General features: G+C 38.4%; 1 protein-coding gene across 1 annotated transcript in view; it reads right to left on the bottom strand.

Annotated features, from left to right (window-relative positions):
• Positions 1-22296, bottom strand: part of CSMD1 (CUB and Sushi multiple domains 1) — a 1072234-nt gene that overhangs the window by 109083 nt on the left and 940855 nt on the right. Inside the window, exons 34-38 of the mRNA XM_087718982.1 lie at positions 20467-20562; positions 14612-14815; positions 13126-13250; positions 8434-8530; positions 7552-7656 (exon numbers count right to left, since the gene is read on the bottom strand). Coding sequence (XP_087575108.1) covers positions 7552-7656; positions 8434-8530; positions 13126-13250; positions 14612-14815; positions 20467-20562 — 627 coding nt within the window. The remainder of the gene's footprint in view (positions 1-7551; positions 7657-8433; positions 8531-13125; positions 13251-14611; positions 14816-20466; positions 20563-22296) is intronic.

Genomic DNA, 22296 nt, shown 5'->3' with positions numbered 1-22296 from the left:
GGGGCCCTATGAGTCGGCTCTGGAAGATGTGGAGGATGCTGGACAGGGTTCAGACTCTGAGCAGGGACCAGAGAGGCTGGTTGGCCACCAGGAGGCACCTGAGGCATGGAGCAGCAGTGAAAGCCAAAGGGAGTTTGTCCCTGACGTCAGGCCCTGGAGCAGTGGTGAAGACGTCAGGCCCTGGAGCAGTGGGGAGGAGCTAAGGGAGTTGGTCCCAGACACCAGGCAAAGACAAGCAGATAAGTGTCGACAGCAACTACGGAGATACAGAAGATAATTGGGGCCAGGTGGTTGTGATTAGGCTCCTCCCAAGAAAGTATATAAGAAGAGACTTTGGGAGGAGGCTGTTTGCAGGACACAACTATTATACTAAAGCTGGAAAAGCTTTTGTGTGTATTTCTTATCTGTGGAAGTCTGGGTTGCTGCCAAAGTCTTGTCGGTGTGTTAATTAACTGTGAATAAATTATCTAGCAGTAATCTTGTGTCTGCGTGACTCACTGTATGGTGGGGGGGTCAGAACATATATGTACGTACGCAGAACAATTTACATTGAACAGTGCATGCATGAACAGCGTGCATCTGGCACAAAGCACCTGCACATGTTGTGCATGGGTTGCAAACTGGCAGTAACACCAGTAGCAACACACCCTTGGTATGTAGCTACGTAGATCAGAGGTGTCAGACTGGCGGCCTGTGGGATGCGTCACACACAGGCCATGCCCACTCCAGCTCTGTGAACAGAAAAAAATTGTTGCAATATGTTATGTCACAGCAATGTGATACAGCGACTTTGACACCCATGACATAGATGAACAAATGAATGACTATATGTATATGTGTATATGCACATATATATTATTTTAATGCATAATGCATTATTTCTAAGTACCACAAGATGCCAACGTTTAATGGAGTGAACTTGGAACATTGTTCTAGTCCAAAGCTAGGCATTTTATGCCCTGCAGGTCACATCCAGTCTGCAGGCAGTCCCAGACTGGTCCTTAGCATCAGCAGGACTGGTGAGGGGATTTGGGCAGCAATCGTGGGGTGGCAGGTGGTATTGACGCAGGGGTTGGACAGGGCAGAAGCAGCAGGAGTGGGATGCAGCAGTGGAGAATGGGGTGGCAACAGCCACAGTGGCCCTCCATAACAGTTTCTCATGTGTCCCCTTAGGAAAACCAATTGCGTAGCCCTGTTCTAATTCCACCCTGGCATAAATCCAATTGGGTGACCTTGGACTGGTCAGTCCTTCTCAATTGTAGAGCAAACCACTTCTGAAAAACCTTGTCAAGAAAACTCCAGGAACTACTTCATTTGGTCTCCAGGAGACAACCCACCCACAAACACAGAATCACACAAACTCACACTATGTATCCATACTCATGTTTGGGTACATCAACACATATCAATTATATATATATATATATATATATATATATATATATATATATATATATATATATATATATATATATATATATATATATATATATATATATATATATATATATACACACATACATACATACATACATACATACATACATACATACATACACATACACATACACATATACATATACATATACATACATATTAAGATTGTAACCTTATATAATCACAATTGCATATATTTATAAAGTCTTAATTATCTTACTGTCTTTTTGAGTCATGAATTTAATTAATTCTTCTATTAATCTAATTGGGTGTTTCCGCCACTAATGATGGCTTGCAGCATGGAAAACAATCTGATATGGTTGCATGGTTGACATCTTACGCTAAATAAAAGGTGTCTTATCATAATCATAAAAATAGCATTACCCATTGCTATCAGTCACATAATTACAAATGAATGAATATACACATCCACAGCATCCGCACACAAAGGGACATTAAATATGTCAGTGGGCTTTTAACTGCATGCGCCTTTGCGAATTGAGTTATAACGATACTATCTATAGATGTGAGATCAGATTCATACCACAGCACATTTAGAATATATTTCTACCACTGCTAAGGTGAAACGAACTCTAGATTGTGTTGAAGAAATGGTAAACACTGTGCGGTCTTCACTATATCTCACCACATCCATCATTATTAACCCTCCTGATTGTGTCACATTTGAAAGGCAACATGTTTTACATCCTTAAATCTAAAACACAGATCTCTACTGGCAACATAGATAAGATGTTATATCTCTCTGTATCTCAACATTAAGATAAATGTCAGGGTTCCAAATAGCATCCAAAATTAAATCAGAGCCCAAGGCAAAGTATTGCTCAAAATCCCAATTCATTAAGAGAGCCTTGTTGGCACATTTGAGAAAACCCGAATCTGAAAGCTTCCTGGTTTTCTCCACCCAGTTGAAAGTTCAAGATCTTGCCCCCGCACCCACAAGTCCATCCCATGGTCCAAACTCCCACTGCCATGCTGGCAGCTTCCACCCATCCAGTTCCGCAGTGGTTAAATGCAGCACTGCAGGCTACTTCAGCTGACTGCAGTTCTGCAGTTTGGCTGTTCAAATCTCACCGGCTCAGGGTTGACTCAGCCTTCCATCCTTCCGAGGTGGGTAAAATGAGGACCCGGATTGTTGTTGGGGGCGATATGCAGTATTGCTAAATGTGATTAAAAAAAATTCCATCTTCTATCTGTGTATCTATTGGTGCAATGCTTTCATAAAGTCAAGATTGCACAATTTGCTAACTAGAGGCTAGGCTATGATAGCCTTGAATCTGGTATGAACATAGTCTGAAATTTACATTCCGGAGATAAACTTAATTATCAAAAAAAGGAGAGGGGGAAGAGGCAAACTAATCTTAAGATTAGAAACAAGAAAGGGATAATAGCAATAGCAATAGCAGTTAGACTTGTATACCGCTTCATAGGGCTTTCAGCCCTCTCTAAGTGGTTTACAGAGTCAGCATATCGGCCCCACAGTCTGGATCCTCATTTCACCCACCTCGGAAGGATGAAAGGCTGAGTTGACCTTGAGCAGGTGAGATTTGAACCACTGAACTGCAGCTAACAGTCAGCTGAAGTGGCCTGCAGTACTGCACCCTAACCACTGCGCCACCTCGATAAGAAAAGGGAACTGGAAAAAGGCTAATTTTGCTTCCTTTCTTGCCTAATATTATCGGGTACATTTATATATAAACATCTATTCATGACATCAAAATGAAGAAACTTGATCATGGCTTTATGACTTAAGCTCCACTCTTTTGCATCATAGCATAGTACATTTAACCAATCGTCTCATTAAGGATTCACGCCAATGAAGCAGTGGCGCAATATGAAGGGAAGTCTTTCTTGGAAACTGTTCTTCATTAATTTTTTTTTCTTCCTTATACATTTTTGATCTGTCATCTCCACTGAAATAGAGCTGTACCCTTTCAAAAGCTGCGAGACAGATTAAATGAAGTTGGAAAAACAACACCCCTCTGAGGACGTGACTCAAATATGCAGCAATCTTTATTATCATTCTACTGTAACTTATTATCCTATGTCCGTTGAATGGATTAAATCTTGCATTAGTTATTGATTTCACCCTATTCTGAATCTCTCTGATCAATTAAATGAATATATTCGATCAATTATACAATCCATGAAAAAGAGAAATACATCGATAATGAAACTATTGTGACTAAATTGTTGGAGGATTTAAACTGATACAAAGAAGTCACCCGGGGAGGCAAGAAACATTCTAAGCATAAGTGGCAATATTATTCCAAAGAGTACTTCAAACTAATGTGCCTCCATTTTAATCTTCAGATTATATTCAATCTAGTGGTGAAATTCATATTTTTTTTATTACCGGTTCTGTCGGCGTGGCTTGGTGGGCGTGGCAGGGGAAGGATACTGCAAAATCCTCATTTCCTTTCTACTCCTGGGGAAAGGATATTGCAATATCTCCATTCTCACCCCACTCTCGGAAGTGGTATTTGCCGGTTCTTCAAACTACTCAAATTTTATGGTTCAGAACCTGCTGAATTTCACCCCTGATTCAAACCAAAGAATGCTAACATCCATCAAAGGAATTGAATGCTACTGCATTTTCCAAATCACTTTCCTTGTAGCCAGCTGCCTGGTTTTATTATTATCCTTTACCCACACTAAACGTTTTATTTATACATAGAGACACCAAAAAAACTAATAAGGTTTTGTTCTGCATAATGTTTCTATGCATTCATAAACAGAGTTATCAGAAATAGATGGCTGTCTAATACTTTGCTAAATATTTCCATTGAACGCAAGTGCTATTTATAGCAGGATTCACTATAAAGTATTGTGTTTTAGGATTATAAATTATAAATATTTTCAATATCGAAATTAACTGACTTGTTCTCACTCCCGCACAGTATCCTCTGTCTGTACTATGCTCACCGACTACTAATACCTCATGCTCTCTCATACATTTATACAATGTCCCTACTTGTAGAAATGCAACAGCAATAGCAGTTAGACTTATATACCGCTTCATAGGGCTTTCAGCCCTCCCTAAGCGGTTTACAGAGTCAGCATATTGCCCCCAACAATTATCCGGGTCCTCATTTTACCCACCTCGGAAGGATGGAAGGCTGAGTCAACCTTGAGCCGGTGAGATAGCAATAGCAATAGCAGTTAGACTTATATACTGCTTCATAGGGCTTTCAGCCCTCTCTAAGCGGTTTACAGAGTCAGCATATTGCCCCCAACAATCTGGGTCCTCATTTCACCCACCTCGGAAGGATGGAAGGCTGAGTCGACCCTGAGCCAGTGAGATTTGAACCGCTGAACTGCAGAACTGCAGTCAGCTGAAGTAACCTGCATTTAACCACTGCGCCACCTCGGCTCTCTACAGTTAAACAATCTATAATAGTGATTACTTCAATTATAAGTATTTCCATTGGTGCTTGTCAGTATATTTGTTTGCATACAATTGCTCATTAAGATGAGATGGATATCCATGCTAGGGGAATCTTTAATGACTTAATTTGCATACGTCTAATAAACATCAATCCGTGTAAGTCCTTTATTGCTTTTCTACAATGGGAACTTAATTTTTGCGTATTAAAGTGCAGCATTGGGTAACCCAATCTATACCCAACCTTAGAAATATATATATTCAACCTTAGAAATCTAAGGTTGTTATCTATAGTAAAATTGGTATTACATATGAAGAAGTTACTGATACAGGAAAACATTTGAAAAGAACAGAAAAGCCGCAAAATGAAAAGTATTCTTCAGTTAACAAATATTAGATATCAAGTTGCTGACTCTTAATTAATAAATTCTAGATGAATATTCAGTTTATTGATTACTAAATTGGATATTAGGCAAAGTAGAAAGAAGGTAAAAGTCTGGTTTTATTTATTTATTTTATTATTTATTAAGAAATTTATATGGTTATCCAACTCACTCATAATGATTCTAGGCAGCTTATAGAAGTAAAACCTCAAATACAAAATTCAATAAAATTTCACACTCCGCAATCAAACAAACCATTTGATGGACTCCATTCCCCAGACCCATTGGAAAAATCATGTTTTTGGGGCCTTCCAATTGTTTATCAAGGTGGGAGCCAATCTTATCTCGGTGGGCTTGATTTCCACAGGGAGAGCCACCATCTTGGTCCCACTAGATGGTCCTCCTTAATGGAGAGAACCTGTAACATATCTTGACATCCCAGTCTGGTGGGCTGGGTGAATGTAACATGGAAAAGATGATATATCTTTGAATAACCTGGTCCCAAGCCATGTAGCGTGTTAAAGGGGGCAATCAGTACCTTGAATTGGACCCAGAAGAAAAATGCAGCTCCAGCAAGTAAGGTGACATGTGCTCAAATCTGGACTTGTACAAATCCATGTGCGTGGCTAAATTTCAAAACATACATCTCGAACCAACAGCCTAATTTTCAACAACCATAATTCATTTTTAATATAATTTGTGTGTACTTCTCCATGTCTAAATCTTCTTATATAAGCACTTCAAATACAAAGCACACTTTAAAGAAATATAAGGCATTTTAATATGATAACTGTAATATGATAAAAGTTATTAATCTAAACCAGTGGGAGTCAACCTGGTCCCTACCGCCCACTAGTGGGCGTTCCAGCTTTCATGGTGGGCGGTAGGGGTTTGCTGTAACTCTGCTTTATGAATTTTATAAAGTAAAGTTACTTCCCTACTTTATAAATCACCATTACTTTACCGGTGGGCGGTTAGAAAATTTTAATACTACCAGAAATACAAAAGTGGGCGGTAGGTATAAAAAGGTTGACCACCGCTGATCTAAACAATACTTTAGAAGTTGTACATAAAGAACTTTCTGAAAAAAAGACTGGTTTTAATTGGTATTCCTTTAGATATTTTATTATCTTTGTGTGAATAACTTTACAAACACTTAATGTAGAAATGATAAATATTTCTGTCACAAGTTAAGTCAGTTTCTCCTACATCCACATTCTTTTCCCCTCTTCATACAGTCACCCACCTACCCATCTGTTCCAGGGGTGGGTTTCTCGCCCCGTTCCAACCGGTTTGGTTGGAACGGGGCCGGCGGCGTCCTCGTGCACGCGCTCAGTGCACGCATGCGTACTAGCGCCTGTGCGATGCTCCAGCTGCTCCTGGAGGATCGCGCAGGCGCTGTATGCGTCCTGCGCATGCGTGGAAGCGTAGAACTCGTCAAAACCAGGTAAGGAGCACGGGCGGGCGGGTGGGCCCTTTGCCGTTCTCGGAAGTTACTTACTTCCGGGTTCGCCAACCAACCGGTTCGCAGGGACCGTCGCGAACCGGTTGAAACCCACCCCTGATCTGTACGCATATCATGTGTATATCAATTATCTGTCAATAGCTGAACAGACAAATGGAAGTGTATTTTAAAATACACTTCCTGATGTCTGTTGAGTATATGTCAATAGAACCAATACTATTTCATAAATAGATATAAACTTAGGAAAGTAAATGTGATAGTGGTAAGTAAAACACACAATGGTTTTCCAGGCAACTCTGATCATTGTCAACCTTCCCCACTCCACTTTTCCCAGTATTGTCCAAACTCAAAAATATTCATGTGGCTTGCTATAATTGTGATGCAGTGGTGGGTTTCAAATTTTTTAAGAACCTATTCTGTAGGTATGGGCTGTTTTGTGGGAGTGGCTCGGTGGTCATGTGACCAGGTGGAAGTGGCTTGGTGATCATGTGATGGAGTGGGAGTGGCTTGGCAGTCATGTGACCGGGTGGGCATGGCCAACTTGTAAAATGTGGTGAAACTCACTTAACAACGCTCTTGCTTAGCAACCAAAATGTTGGCTTAGAAACTCTGGCATTTGAAGCACACAAGTCTTAAAACTATCAAGTTACAAGACCCTCGCACCCCTAAGCCATACCGGTGCGTACCTGCTGAAACGCACCCCTGTTGTGATGCCTACTTATGGATGATTGTCTCCAGAAATAAAGAGATTAAGAGACATAATAGTTTGCACAGTTTTCATGCAACATATATAGATATTGTGCACTATATTATAGGAGAAATATAAATTATTTTAGCGAGCAAAATAATGTTAAACATCTTACTTTTATATTCCAGGTGAAAACCAGCTGCTGCTACACTGATATCAGAGTGAAAATGTAAATAAAGTTGATTGGAAGTGCTGTTCAATAGTGCTGGTACTGTGGTACCTACAGAAATCCAAAAGTCATATATATATATATATATATTCATATTAATTAAAAAGAAGCAACATGTAAGGGAAGAATCTTTTTATGGTGAATCAAAAAAAGTATACATGATGCTATAATAATGACAAACCGCCTGGAAATATGTTTTAGTTTTACTAACAATATTTTTACAGCATATTAAATTCAATATAAATTTAAATTCAATGCACATTGAATGTACATCTCCCACATCCTCTTTTTAATACAATCCCACTTGGATTTATATTAAAATTTCAAATGCAATTTTGGGAACATATTTTAGCATCTGTTAACTCATTATAATCATTCTATATTTTCTATCCGAGTAGCACTTGTGAATTTATTAGGATTATTATTCACGTAAGTACTCTTATACAGCACAATAAGGATAAAAACTGAGCTGCAAGTTGTGTACGGAATTAATCTGTTCCTCTACTGCCTCACAACATGTCAATTTCTGTGTGGACATATTCCATCCATAATTACAACAGCCAGGCTTTGATAACAAGAATTAAGCACTTAAGATAAATCACAGCTGTTGCTGTATATTCAAAGCATTCAATGAAAGACTCTACTAATACTCAGACCCTGCAAAGTATTATACAAAGCATTTCATATTCTTTTTCATAATTTTCTTTATTAAGGTACTAGGAGGAAGTGGCACACAAGAGTGTATTGTGCGTAGAGAAAAATAGAGAAACTTGAATAGCTTGCATCTTATGTTTTGGCCAATCAAAGGCAATATAGATTCCTACATACCTGAAAAGCTTCCAAGCCTTGGTGCTGTCATATCACCACCATCATAAATTTCAAGAGAGTCCCAATTATGCTCGGTGGCAAAGTTTATTACCTGTATCTGTGAAAACCATACCACTGAGTGTTCATTAAACATGATAATTACTATGTTTTCAGAAAAGTACATCATAATAAACTTGACAACAAACACAGCGATGTAAATTACATGAGCAGGGTAATACCCCACCTGCTTCTAACTATAGTACAAATGTGTCCTGGTCACATCTTGCTTTTTCCTATCTCTAATATTGCATTTGGTTTGCATCAAGGCTCTCCCCCTGAGGGTCACTAGCCAACACTGTCTGGCCGACGGCACCCTGAGGAGGCCAACTCTGTGGGATCAGACTGGACGGTGGCAGGCTACCGGTGGCAGTAGGTGGTCTCGCAGGTACCCTGGGCCTAAGCCATGGAGCGCTTTAAAGGTCATAATTAGTACCTTGAATCGCACCTGGAAGACAACCGGCAACCAGTGCAGGCCGCCTAAAAGGGGTGTAACATGGGAGCAGCTAGGTGCCCCCATGATAATCCGCGCAGCCGCATTCTGGACCAGTTGAAGCTTCCGGGTGCTCTTCAAGGGCAGCCCCATGTAGAGAGCATTACAGTAGTCCAGGCGACAAAGGACAAGGGCATGAGTGACTGTGCACAGAGCATCCCGATCCAGGAAGGGGCGCAACTGAGGTACCAGTCGAACCTGGTAAAAGGCCCCCCTGGTCCCATGAATAAACAGAATTAATTACAGTAGTTATTAGCTGTAAACAAAGTTTTTTTCCCCTCAAGTCAGAAACATCAAATGACCATTGTTATTAGAGTTAGAATTTATCACCTGCCACAGTAGAGGGAAGGTTAGATGGGATCAAGTGGAATGCTAAACATTTTTTTGAAATACTTGAATAGCAATAGCAGTTAGACTTATATACCACTTCATAGTGGTTTACAGAGTCAGCATATCGCCCCCAACAACAATCCGGGTTCTCATTTTACCCACCTCGGAAGGATGGAAGGCTGAGTCAACCTTGAGCCTGGTGGGATTTGAACAGCCGAACTGCTGAACTGCAGTCAGCTGAAGTAGCCTGCAGTACTGCACCCCAACCACTGCGCCACCTCGGCTCTTGAATGGCCTCATCACTTCTAACTTCTGAACATCCCTCAAGACCTAGTTATGCCAGAAGGGGAATCTAGTGAGGATGCTCCATTATTATTAACATCTCTTCATCTATTATTCGGTTCCACCACAAAAGCGCGTAGGACAAAATCGCGCTCGACAAAAGCGCGCTGTGACGTCATCACAGCGCGACGAAAAAGATCGAAAAAATGTAAAAATAAAGCTAAAACCTTCCCCTAACCCCCCCAAACCTAACCCTAAACCTAACCCTAACCCTAACTCTTAACCTAACCCTAAACCTAACCCTAAACCTAACCGTTAAAGTAACGAAAAACGTAACGCTAACCCTTATCCTAACCCTAATGCTAACGCTAACGCTCTAAAGCTAACCCTAACCCTTACCCTAACCCTAACCCCAACCCTAACCCTTACCTTTATGTGAATCGGCTTGCTTTAATTTAATTTTTATTAATTTTTATTTGAATTTTTCGATCTTTTTCGTCGCGCTGTGATGACGTCAAAGGCGCGATTTTGTCGATCGCGCTTTTGCCGTCCGCGCTTTTGACGGGTCACGTATTATTCTTGCTTATCTGTTTTCCTAGTATTTTAAAATGTTTTTAATACTTGCTAACAATAATGGTTTTAGATATATATTGTATTGTTTTTTTGTTGTTGTTCACTCTTCAAAGTCATTTGATCGTAATATGGGTGGCTATATGAATTAGATAAATAAATATCATAACAGGGAAATAGTGTAACAGTGTATTTAGCTTGAAATAGCAATGAAAAAATGAGATCACCATTCCTATCACTGCTGTTTTACAGAGCCTGGAGGAATTTGAAAGTCTACATTTATTGTCTGCATAAACAAAGGTAAGACAGGGGAGGGAAATCTGAAATACCAGTTTTAATTGCTTTATGCTACTTATCACAAAATCAGAAGAGCAACGGAAGCAATTAATGAAGGAATTTATTCAGAACAGGAACCAAAAATAGGGGTAGTAGATTTAATTTTAGTATACTTTTTGCTGACTTAAGGATAAATGTATAACACTTTAACTCACAAATGTGGAAAATGCACACAGTAAAAATGTTATGCATCCTTATAATTATAGACCAAAAGTATAAAGCATATACTAGATCAGTGATGGCTAACCTTTTTTGGATTGTGGGTCAAAAGCGGGGGGAGTGCAGGGGGGTCATCATAGGCGTAGCCACAACCATAATGCTATGTGCGTGATCCAGTGTGCATGCACACGTGACCAGCACCTCCCCACTTTTGGCACAGGTTTTTTGCCCTCCCCAGGCTCCAGAAGCTTTCTAGAGCCCATGGAGGGCAAAAACAGCTTTAACCGCTTCCCCAGAGGCCCCCTGGAGGCTTCAGGAGCTTCCCTGAAACCTCCAGAGCACAAAAACCTGGCCCTACAGGCAAACCGGAAGTTCGGGAATGGACTTCCAGTTTGGCCATAGGTGCGTTTTTCATCCCCTGGAGCCTTCAGGGAAGCCTCCTGAAACCTCCGGAGGGTGAAAACCGGCCGTACGAGCAAACTGGAAGTCCGTTCCCAAAATTCTGGTTTCCCCAGAGGGCCAGTTTTTCAAAGAAGACCAAAGTAAGTTGGTCAGGGCACGGATGTGCGCTGGATCTGACAGGGCAATGCCTCGTGTGCCCTAACAAATGGCTCCATGTGCCACCTGTGGCACGCGTGCCATAGGTTCGCCATGACGGTACTAGACAAAAATAAGATTGAAATGCTACTAAAACAAGAAGAATTATACAGTTCCACTTAAATAGCCTAACTTGAAGCATGTGTAAAATGAGGTAAATTTAACCGCTACGAAGGAAGAATTTTGGGGTGAAATAATAGTGAACTACAGAATCAGACTGAAATACTACTTGTGCAGCTATAAAAAAACATTCTAAGGAGTATATTTTTAGAGCCAATTTACTTATTCTCATTTATCTTTCTTTTATTGCTCCTTTGCCATCCGGGAGAGGCAGCAATCAATGGAATAAACCCACCCCCTCTTATAGCCCACATCCACTTGCAATTTCCTAACAAAATAAGTGTGGAATACATACTTATACACCAAAATCCACCCATAAACTATTTTGCATATTTCACTGAATGTATTGCCATCACTGAATAGTCGCTGTTTTGAAATTATCCATATTTTTTTATTTCATTTATCACAAAGATTGAAAGATGACTATACCCATTAAAATATGACCAAGGTTGTGGGTCGTTTAAAATATATATGAATACAGGAGTATGTACGAGCATTAGAAAATTACTAAGACATTTCTAGGTTAAGAAAATATGTAACAGTCTTTTGAATATTAAGAGGACAATCCTAATTAAAGTTTTGATTTAAAGGGCCCTCAATGTAATTTGGTTTAAAGAGTTTTTTAAATGTAATGTTTACATATTGAACAAGAAGTTGGTAACATATGGAAGTACATGTGACAAAGCCATTGGAAACTGTTAGATATAAGCTCCAGTGAACTTCTAAACTCAGATTTTGAACTTAAATATTTTGAACTGATTGAAGAGTTTTTTGGATAGAAATCCTCTTTTACAATCTCTGCAAATTTTCTCTGTAGCCATTTTGAATTGTAATGCTGTATGAAAATGAACATGCGTTAAAATTAAGCTCTATATCAGTTGCTATTTAATAGGCATAGCATCTTGCAATGAGCTTTCCTGAATACAAAGACATTAATTAAAATGTTTTTTTAAAAAAATAATTTTGATTGTGTAAATTACAAGTGTTGTTTTCATTGTTTTTTAATATGAAAAGGTTTTTTTTCATTATTACATTCTTGTATAATGATATACATGCCATATATATCTCATAGATGCACATATATGACAGTGACACAGTTTGCCTTTTCAATCCAGAAGGGTTTATTTTTAAAAAATCCCAGTTCGTTGTCTTGAACAGTATGTTTTTTTTATTAAAATGCTTAAAATGCTTCTTTAATTTATTAACAGCATCTTTCAAGAATGATATGAAGGCCTTGTTGAAGCAAATATCATAAAGAAGGCAAGCCACATTAACTTCACAAAAACAGCTATGCACAATATCTTCGGTGTCAATCTGTTTCCTTCTGATAACATATGTACATAAATATATAATAAATATACCATAGTTTCATTCAGTTTTAAAAAAAAACTGCATTAAGATGTAGCAATCATTATAGCTTTATCTGGTAGCATATGGTGTACCAGTGAAGTAAATGATGATCAACATATGCATAAAACTGATTTCCAAACAAGTTCCTTAATTAAAGTCAATTTCCACTAAATTACATTGAAGTTAAGTGTGGTGAACAGAAGCAATTTTGGCTTTTCTACTTTACATGCAGAAGATGTGGGGGGTGTTGAGGGATTCTGAATTTGTGAATGAATCTATACAAAAATGCAGAACGAGAGTTGTTTTTTCTTATTGTTTACATTTAGCTAGGGACTTAGAGGAGGAATAATAAATTAGTAATATCTTGTCTTTAATTCTGAAGTACTTTATATTCCACTGTTTGCAAAATATGGACTTGCCTGAATACCTGATCCCTCAGTCACTATGATTTTCCACACACAATTCAAGCTGTTACCATAAGGTTCAGGGTAGCCCGGAGACAGTATAGTACCTCTGCGTTCAGTGAAATTCCGGCTGCATGGCACTGAAAGAAAATTGAATTTGAAGTAACAATAAAGCTTAAACCTTGCTGACAAAGAAGGGAAGTGATATTAAAACCAGGAATTACATTTCATTTATGTCTTTACAAAGCAAGAAAAACAGAACACTTGCTGTAAAAAGTGCTTTCCCCATTCCAGAATTATATGTAGACAAAAACAGTTATGTTTTCTCTGATAATGTCTATGGATGTTAAATCCATAATGTCACAATAAGGCCATATTAAATTCAAACAGTTTTTACTATTTCGACTTTCAGCTCATTTCAGACCAAGTTTTCTAAAAGTCAGGCAATATAATTTAGGATTAGAAAGGGATAAGCACCACAGCAATAGTACAAAAATATAACAGAGTATTAGGAAAACAGATAAAAATTTTGAGGACTAACAACCTGTTATTATACTATGGTTTCCCTTATCATTCATCTTTATACCAATTACTTTTTTTTGGCTAATGATCTTAGCTACAAAAGTTTCAAGGAAAGGATTTTTATTTTTGACATAACTTAATTTAGAAAGACAGGTAGTCCTTGACATATGACCAATTGCTTAGTAAGTGTTCCAAGTTATGATGGATTCAAAAAAAGATACTTAAGAACTGGATTTGAAATTCCGATGGCTTTTTCCCCCTCACCCCCACAATCACATGATCACATTTTGGGTGCTCGATAACTGGCCTGCATTAATGGTGATCTGCATTGCTTGGTAGTCATATGACAATGATTTGCAATCTTTTTTTTTTACTGGAAATAGTGTCTATTTCTGTTTTTTTGGGGGGTAAAATATGCCCACTAGGCATTACTGAAAAATACAAATATCTAGAGAGAAACAAAAACTGAATCCAAAATGGAAACCCGGTTCTTATGGAAAGTGTCACAACAACACAAACACAACAAGCCGTTTGCCAAGAAAGGCCATTCTGATTCAGGATGTAATAAAATGGAATCAGAATCAGTTGTAATGTTAAAATACTGTTGCTTTTCAATTGCATTAGTTAATTAACATTACAAAGCAAGTTTCAGTCCAATTATGGTATATTTCCAATTGCCAGAGATTCATCTTAAACTTAAGGTTTTAGAGGCAGTCATAATGATAAGAAAAATTGAGCAAAATATGCATCCACTATGTAAATGCAATAAATTATTATATCAAAATCTATTCTGTATGTCAACCAGCTAGTACTCAATTACAATCGAAGAGACATATTGCTCTTTTAAACTGGATGTAGCCTACATTAATCAAGAGTGAGGAAATGTATTTAATGCTATTTAGCAAAACTAATAGTGTTCTTAATTTATGCTCGTAGATTCTGACTTGGAAATGTATGGCCTAAAAATAATAAGCCTTACCCACACAGGTTGGCACTGTGTCATTCCACTGTGCTAAAGCATTGGGCACAGACTGACAGCGGATAGCTTTGGAGCCTTGGAGAAGGTAGCCGGGACTACATTCAAAGCGAATTACAGAGCCGGCTGAAAATTCGGAGCCAATCCTCCTGCCATATCTTGGCTCTGGAACGGAGCTGCATTGTGTATCACTCGTTCGTGGAACCGCTGCATGAAAAAGGAAGCGTTATTGGAGAAGTGCCACCAATTCAAGTAATAGCTTTATTTTTAGGTAAATTTGCTAAATTCATACATGTTTCATTATTTAGTAATTTATTAAATTTATATGTTGCCTATCTCACTATCAAGAGACTCTGGGAAGCATGCAGTATCATAAATAACAATATGGACAATTGGGGGGGGGGTGTTGTCTCTCGGCGCTTCCTCTGCAGCCCCTCAGGACCGACCCCACTGCTCTGCCCTCCCCATCAGACATTAAGGTGGCGGCCAAGAACGCAGCCCAGCAGGTGGCTCGGCAGGTGGCCCAGGAGGATGAGGTGGAGTCCCTGCAGACCTTCTTCCTGATACCCAATTTGACCATTCTGTCTGTTGAGATAAACTATAGATGGTTCTCGACTTATGAACACAATTGAACTCAAAATTTCTGTTGCTAAGAGAGATTTGTGAATAGTGAATTTTGCCTCATTTTGTGAATCTGGCTTCCCCATTGACTTTGCTTGTCAGAAAGTTGCAAAATAGCAATAGCAATAGCAGTTAGACTTATATACCGCTTCATAGGGCTTTCAGCCCTCTCTAAGTGGTTTACAGAGTCAGCATATTGCCCCCAACAATCCGGGTCCTCATTTTACCCACCTCGGAAGGATGGAAGGCTGAGTCAACCTTGAGCCAGTGAGATTAGAACCGCTGAACTGTAGATAACAGTCAGCTGAAGTGGCCTGCAGTACTGCACCCTAACCACTACGCCACCTCGGGAAATCACATAATCCCGGGACGCTGCAACCATCTTAAATTGGCATCCACTTGCCATTTTTGACTACATGACCATGGGGATGCTGCAATGGTCGTATATGTGAAAAATGGTCATGTCACTTTTCAGCACCATTGTAACTTTGAATGGTCACTAAATCAGATGTTGTAAGTCAAGGACTACCTGTACTTGCATAAGGAGACAAGGCAGCAACCGAACTGGCATATGAAGCTGTTGTGGCCCAGCAGGAGCCGTTGGAGCTGCCACCAGACTCCGACAGCAAGGGCCCCTATGAGTCGGCTCTGGAGGATGTGGAGGACCCTGGACAGGGTTCCGACTCTGAGCAGGGTGCAGAGAGGCTGGTTGGCCACCAGGAGGCACCTGAGCCTTGGACCAGTGGGGAGGAGACAAGGGAGAGTGAGCCAGTAGTGAGTTGTTCCTGGATGCACGCCATCAAAGAGCTACTAGGCGTCAGGAACAATTACGCAATTACAGGAGGTAATTGCACTCAGCTGGTGGTCATTAGGCTCCTCTCCAGACTATAAAAAGCTACTTGTGCACACACCCCTCTTTGCAGAAGTCAACACAGAATCGAATGTCGGAGAACATTATGGTGAGCTTGGCAGGCTGGATTGCTGCCAGGGCTTGTCTGTGCTGGATTGCTGCCCAAGCTTGTCTGTGCTGGTTTGCTGCCATGGACCTGTCTGTCTGTTGATTAAATTCCATAACTTATCTTTGGCTCAGCGTGTGTGTCGTGTGGAACGAGGGGGGTCAGAACACGAAGCCATATGAGATTGAGTTGTACATTGCTACATGGTTGACAGTAGACATTGACCAAGTTCAGGCAACATTTTAAAAAAAAGTCTCCAAGTCAAGTTCCCATTAAAGTCTCTTTTAGCGAGCAAAGTGATATGATCAAAAGTTGCTCTCTGCTGAGTCCAGTCACTTATGAGCTAAATACCCATGAAATTGATGTGCAAAAGGGCATAACAATCACCAAACAAGCTAATTAGCAAATATACAAGTTTAAAAATACTTCAAAGTTTTCTACCTCTTCTCTCCAGTCCTTCCACTCAGCATTTAATTATTTTTAATCTTTTACTATATAATGAAATCCAATTATTTTGTAGTTAGAAACCACAAACCACAAATTATGAAAGGAGAACTAAAGACTCCACTGATCTCTTGATGTCTAAATTCCTTTAGATCCTGTAACTGGCCCTGGCTTGTGCTAACTATAAAAATGACATAGGAGTTTTCTGATGACTTCCACTAAAGGTAATGGAAAAATGAAAATGGACTGCATTTCAATGATCAGCTATGTACTTTTTCTTCTAACACTAAATTACGCAGAAATATTCATTCCACAATTCAGATATTACCCTGTAGCAGCCACAGTTACTGCATAGTTACAAACAAGCCACAGTTGTACTAAGCCCTGATTGTTCTGAATATCTAATTCAGACAGAGACAAGATATTAAAAATCATCCTCTTCAGCAACTGTTATTTAATTTTATATAATTTTAGAGGTAGCATTAACAACGCCTCAATCAATTTTACAATTATCATACTGCTTTTTTTTTAGAAAAACAAAAATTTCCATGGGATAGTAAAGCACCTCTTAGAATTTTGACAGTTATTCAGAAAATGCTATTGGTCTGAATGTGAAATATAGTTATGCCTAGTAATACAGAGAGGGAGAACAATTATAAAGCACAAGTTCTCTTTAGCAACAGCAATAGCAATAGTTAGACTTATATACCGCTTCATAGGGCTTTCAGCCCTCTCTAAGCGGTTTACAGAATCAGCATATTGCCCCCAACAACAATCCGGGTCCTCATTTCACCCACCTCGGAAGGATGGAAGGCTGAGTCAACCTTGAGCTGGTGAGATTTGAACCACCGAACTGCAGCTAGCAGTTCAGCTGAAGTGGCCTGCAGTACTGCACTCTACCCACTGCGCCACCTCGGCTCTATAAATAACTATCAGTTGGATATGAGATTAGTTACTGAGATTGTTCAGGTTCTACGTTATTCCAGATTGTAGTTCAGATTGTTGATATCTTGTTTGAAAATTCAACAGTAGAGACTAAAGAATCATCCAATATGTAAACTTCTTCCTTCTTTTAAATTCACTCTATCATCAATCAAAAAGTACAGAAGTGTGCAAAAGTCAGAAATGGCTGGATGAAATAAAGCATTACTAATAAATCTATTCATAGAGATAGAAGAATGCGTCCTCTATTCTCCCTTCCAAATATTTCTCCTACAACCTACATTTAGCAGTATCCCACAATCCCCTTCACTTTCATTTCTTGTAGCCCTGTCATTATGTACTGATCTAATCATATGCAATGATTAATGCTTAAATGATGACCACTGAAAAAGCTTCAGTTGCCAACGGAAACCCAATTCAGTCAGCAACTTCTTCAAGAACTGATGGAAAGCCGCATTGAAGCGTTCAATCAAACTTTAGTGAACATAGACCTTAGAAAGAAAGACATTATAGAAGAGTCATTGAAACTGAAGATGGCTGATTGCTTTTCATCACAGCACTGTATAAAGCATTTTTATATGGATTTATACATTAATGTCTTGCAACTGTTCTGTTTTTGAACGAAGTAAGCAAGTCAAGTATAATTATGGAAATGAATGCAGATTATTCCCTTTAAAACACAATTGTGCTGAAAATGTGAGGACATTTAACTTTAGCATCACAAAATGTCAATAATGTGGGGTTTTGCAGAGGTGAGCACAGCTACTGCTAATCATACTTTTCTGTGCAATGTGATATATAGAAAAATGCAGCTTTGAGGAAAAAGGAAGATAGCTTTTATGACAGAAAATGAAATACGTAATAGAGAAAATGGCATTAAAAACCTCCATTATCTCAAAATCTAAGGATAGAAATTGAATCTTGTAACAATTCTGTTCAGAATATGCAATCATGTTAGCTATAGACTTCTTTCTCTCTTCCTAATCCTCAATCTAATTCTAAACTCTGGTATAGACAAGTTAATCTTAAATAGCATTGGACATCAAGTGCATTTTTATAGTAATTATTCTTCATTTTTTCAATGCTATGTAACAAAATGGAAGTCAGCGTAGTGGAAAAGTGAACATAGACTTGAATCATACTGGAATACTAGGTGAGAAATACAAGGACTTGTAGGCCAGAGTAAAAGTGTTCATTCAGAAATGCGGATGTGTCTCTTAAAGGTATTTAGAAGCAGTCAGTCCTGGAAAATTTAGAGCCGAAATGGCGCAGTGGTTAAATGCAGCACTGCAGGCTACTTCAGCTGACTGCAGTTCTGCAGTTCAGCGGTTCTAATCTCACCGGCTCAAGGTTGACTCAGCCTTCCATCCTTCCGAGGTGGGTGAAATGAGGACCCAGACTGTGGGGGCGATATGCTGACTCTGTAAACCGCTTAGAGAGGGCTGAAACCCCTATGAAGCGGTATATAAGTCTAACTGCTATTGCTATTGCTAAAATTTCCCAGTAAGATTGAAAATTCCCATATAGTGGGTTTTTTTTTTTTTGGTTTCTTATTTCTTTTCATAGAAGAATTAAGAGCAAATTTCATTCCATGATATTAAACTTTTTTTTTAAATTAAAGAACTCTTAAATGCAGACCAATCAATCACTTTGCTGCATTGTGCTGTTTGCTGGACACTAAGGGGAAAAAAGCAAATAACAAGCAAAAGAATACTAAAATAATCTGCAAATATGATTGTTATTATTTTAAAAAAATCAGACATAGATATGGATTTTAAATTCCTATGCTAAATGCATTTTTAAAATAAAATATTTAGGACAGCAAGTAAAGCATCAATTCATTCATAAATAAATAGCTATCATAGGTAAAAAGAACTAGATTTATGCCCTTTTGCCCTGCATTTCTGTTATACCAGCATAATCTCAGGCACCTGTAGTAAGAATATTATATATCCAACTGAAAACAACTTGTTTCCAAGAAAATTACCATGGATTTTAGCCTTAGGCTGCAAGCCAAACATATGTATTAAATTAAATTTTTCACTGAGTTTTTTGTGAAGAGATATCCATATAGTTTTGTATTGCTAATAATCTCAGCCGGGCATAGGTTGAATATATTAAAATTAGATCTTCTATCCAGAAACAAAACAAATGCTGACGTAAATAAACATTTCATTAACTTCATTTATATTTTGCTAAAGTAACAATAGTGTAAAAAGTATTACAAAATAGAGAGTCATGTTCTGCTTACCCATGATACTTTAGAAATAACAAGAACATCAATATTACTTCTTTAAGTATTTCTAATTTGAGACATAATTCCAGAGCTCATAGGAAATATGGTATAACTCTATTTTGCATAGCTGGAGAGATCAGAAAGTCACTTTTTCTTTGTTTTGTATTTTGAAAAAACAAGGAGTTGGAGAAATCAACCATCCGAATGTCCGAAAGGCGGAAATGGACACTCATCAAATCTCTGCCTTCCAGTCTTCTGCCTTCCAAGAGCATCAGAGATCAGCATCAATGTATGTTAAATTGGCATCAATCCCAATTTAACATACACTGGAATTGGATTACCTATGCATGTACTCTGAATTTTGCTTCTGCTGCCCCCTTTGGACATGAATATCTTCACATAAGTGTTCTACATGTGGTGCTCAGTTCAGAATCTTTAATGTGAGAAACCAGGTTGTGAGTTATCCCATGTAATATTTCATAGATATCACACATTACATTTTAATTATTCTGGTCTCATACATCCCAAAACAAGAAATATAGCTTCTGAGATGAAAGGTAAGTAGTTAAGGTTACATGACATTTTTCATTCGAAATGGCAAAATATTCATACTTTGTGACACAGCCAAACTCAAGAAAGTAGGAAGGAAAGAGAAATACCTTGATAGACAAAATGGAAGCCCCTTGCAGATGCTCCACTCTTGGCACTAAACCTCAAGAGAATCTGATTGGAAGTAGCTAAAGGCAGGGTCTCCCCTGTATACGAGAAAAGGAAAGACAGGGAAGGAAGCATAAGCAAAATAAATATAAAGCTATTTCTGCATATGTGGATATGAAACAGTGTTGTCAGGAAGGAAGGAAGGAAGGAAGGAAGGAAGGAAGGAAGGAAGGAAGGAAGGAAGGAAGGAAGGAAGGAAGGGCCACAGAAGTCATCATTATACAATTTATGTCTTAATAATATGTTTTCATTATATATTTTAAGCACATTGAACAGATTTCTTTTAAACAGCATTTGATTCAGAAATATTTATTTTCTTTAAATTTCTTTCCCCTTCACTAGTGAGGTTATTTGGTTTTAACTATTATAATTATCTATTATATATAGAGCCGAGGTGGCACAGTGGTTAAATGCAGCACTGCAGGCTACTTCAGCTGACTGTTATCTGCAGTTCGGCGGTTCAAATCTCACCAGGCTCAAGGTTGACTCAGCCTTCCATCCTTCCGAGGTGGGTGAAATGAGGACCCGGATTGTTGGGGGCGATATGCTGACTCTGTAAACTGCTTAGAGAGGGCTGAAAGCCCTATGAAGCGGTATATAAGTCTAACTGCTATTGCTATAAATTACAACAACATTCATTTATTCATTAATTCATTCATATTGCGTCTTTATTATTTTTACAAATAGTTCAAGGTGGCGAACACATCCAACACATCTTCTTCCTCTTATTTTCCTCCCAATAACAACCTGAGTGGTGGGCTGGGCTAAGAGAGAGTGACTGGCCCATGGTCACCCAAGTGGATTTCATGGCTAAAGCCAGATTAGAAGTCATCTGTTCTCTAGCCTAGTAGCTTACTCACTAGATCGAACTGACTCTCAAAGAGAGAATCCTGTTTGTTGCTTCATTTGCCCCAGCCTCATTTACAATATTTTATACCATTTCTTTTCTCAATTAGATTTTCATTTCACCTAATTATCAGGTTTTAGAGCTCTGAAAAACTTGAGTAAAATTCATCAGTGTCTATTTATTGACAGAAGAATCAATTGGTAGAATCAATTGCCAATGACGGACTCCTTGTACCCATTCCCCAGGGCTTGATCTGGAAAACTAGGGATCTGATGCAATAGATTTAGAGTGAACTGGAGAATAGGTAGCAGAAGACTTACTAAATATATGGAGGTTTATTATAAATTACGTTAGATTTCCCCAAGCTTACCAACAGCTTCGTTGGAAGTTAGCACATACCTCTTAACATCAGGAACAGAGGGAATGGCTACGCAAATACTTTTGATTAGCGACATAATTATGAATCAAGTTTAATAATTTGCTGGAATGAAACTTTTGACTAATTCTTGATTATCAATTATCAATAACAAAATATTAATTATTATTTATGGATTCTAATAATAAATTTGATAATCAGTTAATTAATAATCAGATACATGTCATCCTTAATTTATGCTGAGATACTCAATGAAATTGGCTAAATGTGGTTAATAAATTATTAGCTTTTTATATAATCTGATATTAAATCAAATTTAGCAACTGGCGACGGGGAAAATATCCCCCAAATAATCAGAGAAGGGAAAGTGACTGTAAAATAGATGTATCAATGACATTGCTTATGAATGAAATGGGTGTTTATATATCTATATGTATAAAAATTAGTTTTTGCCGATTTCCAAAATATGTATCAATATCTGATATAATATTCGCTTTGCCTAATAAAACATTCTGAATATATGCAAACAAGGGCACATTACGTTTGGCT

The sequence above is a fragment of the Thamnophis sirtalis genome, unplaced genomic scaffold, assembly GCF_051295495.1.
Source record: "Thamnophis sirtalis isolate CommonGarterSnake01/CBP01778 unplaced genomic scaffold, rThaSir2_p1.2 scaffold_6, whole genome shotgun sequence".
In the NCBI taxonomy this organism is placed as follows: Eukaryota; Metazoa; Chordata; class Lepidosauria; order Squamata; family Natricidae; genus Thamnophis; species Thamnophis sirtalis.
This window is presented reverse-complemented; position numbering and strand designations above follow the sequence as displayed.